The sequence below is a fragment of the Procambarus clarkii genome, chromosome 57 (assembly GCF_040958095.1).
Source record: "Procambarus clarkii isolate CNS0578487 chromosome 57, FALCON_Pclarkii_2.0, whole genome shotgun sequence".
NCBI classification, from domain to species: domain Eukaryota; kingdom Metazoa; phylum Arthropoda; class Malacostraca; order Decapoda; family Cambaridae; genus Procambarus; species Procambarus clarkii.
This window is the reverse complement of record NC_091206.1, coordinates 15,697,308-15,709,508: the sequence shown is the minus strand read 5'-3', so window position 1 is coordinate 15,709,508 and position 12,201 is coordinate 15,697,308. Positions and strand designations below refer to the sequence as shown.

The 12,201-nt window shown below is 40.4% G+C and overlaps 1 protein-coding gene across 2 annotated transcripts in view; it reads left to right on the top strand.

The window, feature by feature from the left end:
• The window catches only part of LOC123744942 (uncharacterized), an 89,989-nt gene extending 78,143 nt beyond the window's left edge, over positions 1–11,846 (top strand). Inside the window, exons 4-7 of one of the 2 annotated variants that reach the window (XM_069306327.1) lie at positions 3,946–4,046; positions 4,847–5,211; positions 6,993–7,191; positions 8,900–11,846. In XM_069306327.1, coding sequence (XP_069162428.1) covers positions 3,946–4,046; positions 4,847–5,211; positions 6,993–7,190 — 664 coding nt within the window. In that variant the 3' untranslated portion in view covers position 7,191; positions 8,900–11,846. Of the gene's footprint in view, positions 1–3,945; positions 4,047–4,846; positions 5,212–6,992; positions 7,192–8,896 lie in introns of both variants that reach the window. The other variant, XM_069306326.1, reaches the window with a different exon arrangement.
• The last annotated feature ends 355 nt before the right edge of the window (positions 11,847–12,201 follow it).

Genomic DNA, 12,201 nt, shown 5'->3' with positions numbered 1-12,201 from the left:
CTTTGAAGGAAGTGTAGCTAGACTCTTTGAAGGAAGTGTAGCTAGTCTCTTTGAAGGAAATGTAGCTAGTCTCTTTGAAGGAACTGTAGCTAGTCTCTTTGAAGGAAGTGTAGCTAGTCTCTTTGAAGGAACTGTAGCTAGTCTCTTTGAAGGAAGTGTAGCTAGTCTCTTTGAAGGAAGTGTAGCTAGTCTCTTTGAAGGAAGTGTAGCTAGTCTCTTTGAAGGAAGTGTAGCTAGTCTCTTTGAAGGAAGTGTAGCTAGTCTCTTTGAAGGAAGTGTAGCTAGTCTCTTTGAAGGAAATGTAGCTAGTCTCTTTGAAGGAAGTGTAGCTAGTCTCTTTGAAGGAAGTGTAGCTAGTCTCTTTGAAGGAAGTGTAGCTAGTCTCTTTGAAGGAAGTGTAGCTAGTCTCTTTGAAGGAAGTGTAGCTAGTCTCTTTGAAGGAAGTGTAGCTAGTCTCTTTGAAGGAAGTGTAGCTAGTTTCTTTGAAGGAAGTGTAGCTAGTCTCTTTGAAGGAAGTGTAGCTAGTCTCTTTGAAGGAAGTGTAGCTAGTCTCTTTGATGGAAGTGTAGCTAGTCTCTTTGAAGGAAATGTAGCTAGTCTCTTTGAAGGAAGTGTAGCTAGTCTCTTTGAAGGAAATGTAGCTAGTCTCTTTGAAGGAAGTGTAGCTAGTCTCTTTGAAGGAACTGTAGCTAGTCTCTTTGATGGAAGTGTAGCTAGTCTCTTTGAAGGAAGTGTAGCTAGTCTCTTTGAAGGAAATGTAGCTAGTCTCTTTGAAGGGATTGATTGATTGATGAAGATTAAGCCACCCAAAAGGTGGCACGGGCATGAATAGCCCGTAAGTGGTGGCCCTTTTGAGCCATTACCAGTATCAAGAGCTGATACTGGAGATCTGTGGAGGTGCGACTGCACCCTGCGTGACGGGAGATGTCTCCCGTCTTTGAAGGAAGTATAGCACATTTCTCTGAAGGGAGCTTAACTAGCCAGTAGTAGTCCTGCTTGAGATGACCTTTGACAGGTCACAAAGGTCACCGGAGGTTATGTAAGTTCGGCTCGTAATGCTTCCTCTTCTTCTTATGGGTCCTGTAGCATAGTGGGCTACATCTTCGACTCCCATGCAGGATCCCGGGTTCGATCCCTAGGCGGGACAGAAATGCTTGGGTACGTTACCCTTCATCTGATGCCTCTCTTTACCTAGCAGTAAATAGGTACCCGGCAGTTTGGCAACTGTTGTGGGGTTGAATCCCGGAGTATGAAACTAGTTCGACCTTGGGGGATGGGGGCCTGGTCGAGGACCGGGCCGCGGGGACGCTAAGCCCCGAAACCACCTTAAGATAACCACAAGGTAAGGGGGACCTCGATAAGCTTAAGCCTAACAGGAAATATATATCAATTGTTGATTCACATGTACGGCATTTAGACACATGTAAATTTTAACCAGATATCAAGAAAGACGCTGTGTTGATTTTAGGATATTATATATTACATTATCCTAAGCCTGTGGTTTACTTGTGCTAGATAACATTGATAGCTAGTTACACCTTAATTCTTCTCTCTCACTGTGGTTCACTTGCATGTCTTGGCAACACTGTGGTAGTGATCTTGAGGCGACCTCGCCCAGATGGCATGAGTGATATGATTATAAGTTTCCAAGCGTCCGAGAGAGAGACTGGGAAACTCCCATGTTTTTGCTCTCAGCAAGAAGCATACTAACAGAAAACGTGTTTACATGATAGGAGATCAATAGTGAAAGTCTCAACATGGGGGAAATGTAGTCAGAGAATGTATTAATGTCAGAGTCTCCGTGGTGTAGTGGTAAGACACTCGCCTGGCGTTCCGCGAGCGCTTTGTCATGGGTTCGTATCCTGGCCGGGGAAGATTTACTGGGCGCAAATCCTAACTGTAGCCTCTGTTTAACTCAACAGTAAAATATCCCGGAAAATAAAACAGTTGTACTTGGTTGTAAAAACGATTCTTCGCGGCGGGGATCGTATTCCAGGGACCTGCCCGAAACGCTACGCGTACTAGTGGCTGTACAAGAATGTAACAACTCTTGTATATATCTCTCAAATTGTACATTTATTGTACATATATCTCAAAAAAAAAGAGCACCAGCAATAAAATCGAGCAGCTCCCAGCCGCAGAAGTTGTCAACAACAAGGAGCTTAGGAATCTGCTTTGACCAAAAGGTTAGGTAAGACGGAAGGTATATTTGCGGTGAATGGGAAGCGGAATTCTGGAAATATTAGATAGGGGAGGTAAAGAAATGTTAAGTGGTCTGATCACTGTTGACTTGGGCGTGTTGAAGCTACTTTTGGCGTGGTGGTAAATGTGGTGTGAGTTTGGTGGCAGGTGAGTTGGATTATCCATCCTCCCTTCAGCCAGGGATGTTGACGGTGTTATGACAGTGGAAGCCGATGGTGTTTGCTACATTTGCGTTCGCTGTTGCTTGCCGCTCCAAGCAAGTCTGTTGTACCAAACTCTCACAAGTCAAGCCTGGCCACGGACCGGGCTTGGGGAGTAGAAGAACTCCCAGAACCCCATCAACCAGGTATCTCTAGATGGGGGGGGGGGGGGGTAGCCTTACTCTCTGGGCCCTGTTGGCCATTCCAACGGCATCTCAATGTCCTGTTTACCCGTTGTCGAGAACGGAAACAACCATAGTTGTCTAATTTATCAATACCTATATAGTGGGAAAAGGCACTACGAAGGACCGTTTTGTTTTTTTCCAGCGGTCCTTCGTAGGGCCATGGGTTTTTCCATGTTTATCCCCAACGGTCCTCCGTAGGGCCTAGTCCATTTCGTTACCCCGGCGAACGAGTCGAAGTTTTTTATCAACGGTCCTTCGTAGGGCCATGGGTTTTTCTATGTTTATCCCCAGCGGTCCTCCGTAGGGCCTAGTTCATTTCGTTACCCCCGGCGAAACGTTTTGTTTCATTCGCTGGGTGAAAAGAAACATCAGGTCCCTCGAGTGTAAGCCCAGGACGCAGACTATAGTACTACATGACCTATATGGCTGATGATTGGTAGGTGAATGGTGATTGTTGAGTGAATGCTGAGTGCACGTTGGGTGCTTGTTGAGTGCACGTTGAGTGCTTGTTGAGTGCACTGTGGAATTCTTCCACAATTCCAAGAGACGTGTCAGTAGGCCTCAGGTCATGGCTAAACACACTGTCGGCCTGACTACATTCCCTATTTATTAGACAATGCAATCAACCCTTGTCGCGTCCTCCACATTCCCTGGGATGACTGGAATACTCAATTGAATGAGTCGAGCAAATTATAATCTACCTTTGATAAATGTAACCCAACTATCTTGACTTAATGGAACAATGATTTGTACCCAGAATAATTTGATAACTGTCACTCCTTTTATATTGACGGAGTGTTTATAGTTATCGTGCCCAATCGCTACAAGCTTGGGTAGATTAATGTTGTAATGGCGCGCGTGGAAGTTTGTCATTGCGTATCAGTGCTTGCGGGGATTCAGCTCCAGCTATTGGGCTCCATCTTAATAGTTGTTGCTCGTCTCGTGAGAGAAGTCTTCTAATTTTCTTCTGCACTTTCATATGGAATTTTGTATGGAGTTACCTGGTTGATGGGGTTCTGGGAGTTCTTCTACTCCCCAAGCCCGGCCCGAGGCCAGGCTTGACTTGTGAGAGTTTGGTCCACCAGGCTGTTGCTTGGAGCGGCCCGCAGGGCCACATATCCTCCACAGCCCGGTAGATCCGGCACATCTTGCAAGAACTTATATAATTGCCTCTTGAATACATCCACCTTTGATGATGCTGCTGCTGATGATGGCTACTTGATGAGTCAAAACTGTCTCACCGTAAGTCACGTGATGTTTGTATTATAACTTCAATAGAATGACGTCATCTCCCTCCACTTAATCTAGACTTGATGATTTAATGAGTTGACTCGTCTAACATACATTCCTCTCCGCAGGTTGGATATGACAAGCCGCGCTGATAGCGGCTTGTACAGCGAAGACAGCGAACGAGACGATGACGTAAACACGCCGGACAGATCATCGGATCCCATCTCAGGTAATCTAATTACATCTTTCCCTCAACGTCCTATCCCAAATCCTTATCCTGATCCCTTCCAAGTGCTATATAGTCGTAATGGCTCGGCGCTTTCTCCTGATAGCCCCTTCCCTTCCCCTTTTCAGATGGGGTTGGTGTGTGTCGAGTGCCAGTTACCATACTTCATCACGGGGGGAGATTATCTGATATAATGGGGGGGTAAAAAGATCAAACAGGTGCAGTCGCACCTCCACAGATCTCCAGTATCATCTCTTGATACTGGTAATGGCTCAAAAGGGCCTCCACTTAGGGTCTATTCATGCCCGTGTCAACTTTTGGGTGGCTTAATCTTCATCAATCAATCATCAAACATAATGTAAACAAGCTTTGTGTACAACTTTCACGTACTTGGGGTCTTTCTGGTAAGCTGTGTTTACCTGTCAGTGCTTACCTGTGGCTGTGTACCTATCAGTGATGTGCTACATGCCTCACAGGTGTGTGTGTTCACTTATTCACCGAATTTAACTCGAATTTAAACAAATTTAACTTTAAATTATTATTTTTACCCCTGTAGTATTATCGTCAGCTTAAAGTGGGTCATATGACGTTCTTTCATTATTTCATATTTTCACCATTATTAACATGAGAATAAAGGAAACCGCAGGCCTATTGGCTCATAGGAGAGTTTTACAATGTTTTTATTATTTTTACTGTGCTTTGCTATTGTTATTTATATTTTCTTGCTAATTATCCACATGAATAACGTAATATTGTCACCGCCATCATCAATATGCGCTTATTTACATTTTCCTGGTCAACAGCTTCTGAAGACGACTTGTGGACGCCAAGACGGACAAGCAGAGATGACTCGAGCTGCTGCTCCAGCTTCAGGTCATCCTCAAGCACCTCACCCGACTCTGACGACGACCCAAGTAGAGATACGAGGTCACATCTCATGATCGTAGAAGAGGGTGGCTTGTCACAGTACAAAAGATCATCCATGTCTAAGGAAGACACTCGATGGAGCGCAAGGTCGCAACCCATGATCGTAGGTGACGACCGGTCGAAGTGGAAGTCTTCGTTTACCGGACCTGGTATATCCTCGACTGCGATTATCGAGGGGCTGGAGAGAGAGGTGCAGTGGGTCCAACGCAAGCTGGAGGAGGCTGAGAGAGAGTGTGATGAGGTGAGGCTATTACCGTTAACGGGATGACGTTGAGTGTGTAATGTAAGGCAATGGGTCCAACACAGACTGGAAGAGGCTGAAAGAGAGAGTGTGATGAAGTGAAGGTATTACCCCAATATTGAGAGAATTTGATGAGGGAAGATTATTACCTCTTATGAAAAAGACTGAAGAGCAGTGTCATGGGGTGAAACTGTCAATGTATATATGGCTGGAGGAGGCATGTGTGTGTGACGAGGTGAGACCGTCTTACTGACAGTCTCGACAGATCCGTTCTGACTGCTGATCATTAGATTTCCATGGTATGGATACATAACTTTAAAGAGGAATTTTTTTTTTTAATTTGTTTATGGTTTCCATTCAATATCAGGAGAATGCCTTCGTTGATAGGAAAGTCCGTATTGTTTTTAGTTTTTGTATGCCCCCGGTAAATTTGATTATAAATATTTTAACACATAGAGTGGGAAAACAAATAAACGTTTCTATACCTTGATTTATAATCACATGTCCTAATGCCAAGGAATGCTTTCAAAAGTTTCACTTGCAAAATATACCAAATATATATTTTTATTATATCAGAAGACTGATTTAAATGATTTGATTCTAACTTGCAATGTGTGAGTCTTAGATATACTGTATATAGAATGCAAATTTTGTTATTAGCATAACATTGTTTTAAAGTTACAAATTCTTCACAAATTGTCATGTTAGTCTCTGGTAATTTTGTCAAAACCAACATTCTTGAATTACTTAATTTACTATGATTTTTTTATTTAGGGTTGTATTATTAACCATATTTATTTTGAACCTTCTTCCACACCGAGGAAGTTTGAAATTCATTGTTTACACGAAATTCACATTTGTTGCCTGACCTCCCTCTCTCCCTCGTCCCCGTGAGTACACATCACAGGTATACATTTGTATGCTTATCTGTCTCTCTCCTCCCTCCACTTCAAACTCAAAAGACCACTACCAATCACTATTAGAACCGCAACACTAACTCTTACAAACAAAAGCCCTAATGCATCCACAAGCACCATTTCAAACACACTTTTCACCAGTAAAAACTACCACAACCACCACACTTTTCCTCAACAACAATTGCACCTTCACAACCTCCAGTCATGGGTCATTACACTAGCCTCTGGCTATTATTTACCTGAAGACCAGCATCTCTTGTGGCCTCGATGGGGACAGGAAATTGGTGGATTGTCAAAAAGTCCCCCCCATTATTTCTAAGGATTTTTTTTCTGCTCATTATACCAGGATTCATTACTCTAATCTGTGCTCATTACAATAGTCCTTATTCATTAAACTTCCTGAATGCATTATACTCCCTGTATTCATTATGGCTTCCAGTTAGTATCATGAGATATGCTGGCCTGCAGATAACTGGATAACTCTCCTCCTCTCCCCATGCTCTGTCCCTCCCCCATTATTCCTTCTCTCTCTCTATCACTCATTTTAAAAGTTCCGTACATGTCTAACTAATTATCGCTTTATATTATCTATCTATCTATCTATCTATCTATCTATCTATCTATCTATCTATCTATCTATCTATCTCTCTCTCTCTCTCTCTCTCTCTCTCTCTCTCATTTCACATTTTATCTTAACATTTCCAAACACTCCTACAACATATTATCAACATCATCAAGGCAAATGGGAGGGGGAGAGCTGCGACCTTTGACAAGCCGCCGGCTTCCTGTCCTCGTCGAAGCCACTAGTGTTAGTGGCCATCAGGGGAAAAAATCAGGTAAATATTAAGTTGGCACACATTGCAGGTTGAAAGTAACGCATACGTGATGGAGATGGACGCCAGGTGGAGGTCGATTGAGGGGAAACTGATGCAGAATGTGCGAAGAGTGACGCCAGAGACGAGACCCAAACGCACTCGCTCTCCTCAACTTGACAAGTTGCAGCAGTTGCAACAAGCGTTGGTGCCCTTGCCCAACTCGGCGAGCCATGAACGGCTGGCTTAGGGTAGGTACTCGCCCAGTTGGGCTTGTGAGGGATTGAACTTTGGCTCTTTGGTCCTGTGTACTCACCTATTTGTACTCATCTATTTGTGTCTGCAGGATCGAGCAGTGACTCTTGGATCCCGCCTTTCGAGCCATCAGTTGTTAACAGCAATGACTCTGGTCCTATTTCCCTATCATACCTAGTTTCAAAATTATGAATAGAATTTGCTTCCACCACCTGCTCCTTTTTTATTTATTTTTTTAAATTTTGCCCCGAGGGGCGAGTTTATTGGGCAGCACCACTCATCTTGTGAGTAGACATACCGCTATAGCAGCATGTACAACACTCCCCAATAGGAAGAAAACCCGCTGGGTTGTTCATCCTGTCATTTGTACCCAGACACAGCTGGGACTTGCTTAACTGACTCAAGCGAACAGCTCCTCAAACAAGAAGATTAACATCTGTCAACCCTTAAAAGCTTACGTTATCTTGCGGGTGCAAAATGGGGGAATCTATTAAGAACAGTATCAATATTTGACAAATAGTGTTTTCCTAACTCAAACAATGTGGGGTTTATTTTTCTACACATATTTCTAATGTCTCTCAGGTATTCACATTCACATAGATAGTGGTCAAGGCAGTGTCCGTCACTCTCACCACAGATTCTGCAACTTCGCTGATCAACTGTTGTCCCCATTCCATATCTCCATGGATATTTGTATCCAAGACGGATTCTCGCTATTACTGATTCTCTCCCGCGTCCTCCTCCTCTTCGTCCATAATGACTGGGATCCTTAAGTACATTCTATTTTTCCACTACTCTCATGCAAAAAGAAAACTTCCTAATATCTCTGTAACTCATCTGGGTTTCCAGCTTCTACCCATGTCCCCTCGTTCTGTTACTGTTCTGTGTGAACATTTCGTTTATGTCCACTCTGTCAATCCCCCCCGAGTATTTTATACGCTCCTATCATATCCCCCCCCTCTCCCTTCTTTTTTCTAGTGTCGTTCCTCAGTTCAGTTCTTCAGGCGCTCTTCATACCCCATGCCTCGTATTGCTGGGACGAGTCTCGTTGCAAACTTCTGAACCTTTTCCAGTTTCCTTATGTGTGTCTTCAGGTGGGGACTCATTGATGGGGCGGCATACTCTATGACTGGCCTCACGTAAGCAATGTAAAGCGCTCTAAATGCCTCCTTACTTAGTTTTCTGAATGATGTTCTAACTTTTGCCAGTGTAGAGTATGCTGCTGTCGATATCCTATTCATATGTGCCTCAGGAGTTAGATTAGATGTTACGTCCACACCCAGGTGTTTTTCTCACGTCGTCACAGGTAGGCAGTTCCCCTTCATTGTGTACTGTCCCTTTGGTCTATTACCTAGTCCCATTTTCATAACTTTACATTTGCTCATGTTGAAATCCAGTAACCATTTCTCTGAAATGGTTACTGGATAAATATATTAGAATTTATTAGTTACTTATAAATATATTAGAATAAATAGGCTAGTGCACACATATTCCTTGGAATGTTTTCCTAATTTGACCTGGAATCTTAAAGGCAAAATTGTAATATACTTTATTCATCACATTTATAACTACTGTATATACCACAAATGTGCAATATTTAAACCAAGATATTTAAAGAGAAGTACACCACAGTATATGAAAGCATATTTACTATTCAGAGTAATATGGCTACTTGAATAATATAGTATACAAATCTTCCAGCAGGTTCCTGTCCTCCTGTTAATGAGCTCTAGATGGACTACAGCTGTTACCCCAGAGAGAGATAGAAGAAATGACAAATCTCTTAGACCTTGAAGACTTTGAGACCTAGAAGACCTAGGAGTCTTGGGAAAGCTGGCAGACACAGTACAGCTGAGGTTTTGTGAGATCTGGATGACCTCCAAATATCTGATAAGCTCCTTGGACCAGGAAAAACAAACTGAGTCTGGAGAAATAACAAGTCTGTGAAACTTAAAGAACTGCATTAAAAGAACAGAGCTGATAGCTCTGGTGTGTCAAATAGTCCTGTGAGGTCGTCCATGGCTGATGGACTGGTTGAGTACCTGATGAAATTGTGTATCTTTATATATATATATATATATGGTTGAATATCTAATAAAACTGTTTACACATGTGTGTGTGTGGTTGAGTTCCTGATAGTGTGTACTTCTGCAAATGATTGCATACCTGATGGTGTGTACTTCTGTAAATGGTTGTGTACTCTGTGAAAATGTGTACATCTGTGAGTGATTGGGTAGGCTACCTGACGAAACTCTGTACATATGTAAAAGTTTGGAGGAAAATGTTTAGATATTTCAGCTGTGTAATTTATGTGGACACTTCCCAAGTACACAAGAGTACTGTGTATACATTTTAATGATATGGCATGGAATCTCTGTTTTAAAGTTCTAAAAATGTATCTAAATGGAGATTGATTACAGTATGGTAACAGGAGCATGTACTTAAGAATAAAACCAACACATCTGAATTCAAATTAAATATTAAAACTACTGTACAGAAATTAAGCTAATAATGTGATTCTGCTCTTGTACATGACCACTGAATTTCCATTGACTGCAGATGATTCCAGGGTAACTTTTTCATGATAAATTCATAATATTTACTCTCAAATATGTTCTCAGCATTAAATCCTATTTATATAAATATTCTCAATGTTAACCACAAATCCAAATAATAATCCCAACATAAATAAACGTTAGTGTACAATATATGTTAAATTATCTTACACTCAAGATGTTCAGTTGCTTACTTTTTGGTATGATAAAGAGAGTGTTAATTGGTCATTTACACAAAATATTTCTTGTTAAACATACGTAGAGTAACTAAACAAATATTTTGGAATATTTTGTTATTTTCTCTGATTGAATAACTTATTTTCTGTTCAATATCTGTGTGATATTGTTCAAGAATATCAATAATGTACTTTAGAATCTATATCATTTTTGTGTGATATACAAATTCTTAATGCTACAAGCTATGTGTATGATCGGATGGCTTCTACACAAATTCGATCTTCCTCCTACAATTGATTAAGCTTTGCTTTTTGTATGAATCATTCTATTTTTTTAATATGTGTACATGCCAACTGCTATAAAGATACAACAATGCTAATGGCTACATTGATGTAAAAATGGACTCATACACTGTACGATAGATACCTGCTTGATACCTGCAATATGGGGTACTGGGAGTTCTACTCCCCAAGCCTGGCCCAAGGCCAGGCTTGACTTGGGAGACCAAGCTTGACTTGGTAGACATGTGTGTCTCAAAGTCTTAATCACATGAATGATTGGTCTTAATTCTTCCTATGCCTGTGATCTGCTATTGCATTTGTTATTTTGCATATTTTACTACAAATAATGTGTTTTATTAGTGCAAATGATACATCATGCATTTCTCATAATTTTGCCACAAATCACTTTGAAAAGTTTCAATCTCAACATACAAAATACTTTGTTTTTAATTTGTTCAAGTTTATCAACACTTCAAATAGTCTAGCAGTAATTTCTCATTTATCCATATGTCTTATGTTTGTTCTGATGCAATTGAAAACGGAAAACTTTTTGTATTCAATTTTCAATTATATCTTGTTCCATTGAATTGGGAATCCACTATGCTGGATTATTATCCTGTTATGAAATAAATTAAATGGAGCTTGATTACTTGTATATTTGTATATTAATATATATTTATATGTGTATAATATTGATTTTTGGCTTTAGCTAAGTACAGAATATATTTTCCTACAGAGTATATATCTTTATTATGTGATGACTTATTGTAGTCTTGCATTAAGAATCACCTGTCAGTATATGCCAACACCGGGAAGTGTTCGACACACTATATTACCCAGTAAGGGCAAACTCCTCTCAATGTACTCATGCCAAAACTATCAGCAGTGCAGATGATGAGTCACAATAACGTGGCTGAATACACGTTTCTCCATCATATACGTGATGGAGATGATGATGGAGAAACGACAACATTTCCGTCCGTCCTGGACCATTATCAAGTCACATGATTTGATAATGGTCCAGGACGAACCGTAACGTCGTCGTTTCTCCATCTTCTAATGTGTGTGGTTTGGTCATCGAATCAGCAGTCTTAAAGCGTCATATGACAAAACTGTAGGTATGACTGGACACCATTAATGTTGCTCTCATTCTGTAACTGTATTTGGGTAATTACATTTAGATTATTTCACCAGTAAAAGAAATCTTTCCAAGTACAGTACTTCATGCTAGTAAGTACTGTACAGTACATGCATTTTCAGTTAGTACAAATATCAGCAAGAATGACTGCAGCTGCACTTTACATACCATTGATGTTACTCTACAGAATCTGTACATATTTTCAGCTCATTTACGATTATGAATTGTAAAAGGATAATCCTCTAATGCAAATAACTGCCAAATATTATTAATAAACTTTTGGACTAAGGAACTTTATTACACAAAATTATCATTACAGTGCTTGATTCATCTGTTAAGTTTACATAAGCAAAAGCTAATTTTCTTCATAGGAAACAAGGCGAGGCTTTTCACTCGAAGTAATTTTTTGTTGGTTTTATCTTCCTTCAAACTCACATTTACCATGCTGTGCTAGTCTCACATGTTACTTGCAAAATGTAAAATAAAATAATCTTTATTAACCATCAATATTATTCCATACCTTAAACGATACTTGTAGTAAAATTAATAGAATGTGTTATGTCTTGCATGATGTTTGCACAAGTTAAAGTGATATATTGGACATATTGAAATTGACTATCACCAATTTAAAACTGCAGAAAAGGTCAAATGTTATACAACAATCGTGTGTTGGGATTGCAACAGGACTATGGGAAATGATTTTCTAATAGAAAAATACTCTACATTTTAATAACATTAAAGTTAATATACATGTACCTAACATCTTACTTTATCCATATTAATTAAATTGTGGCTATCCATTGTCTTGTATTTGGGAACAATTTTGTGTATACATGTAAATAAGCAAGCTATCTA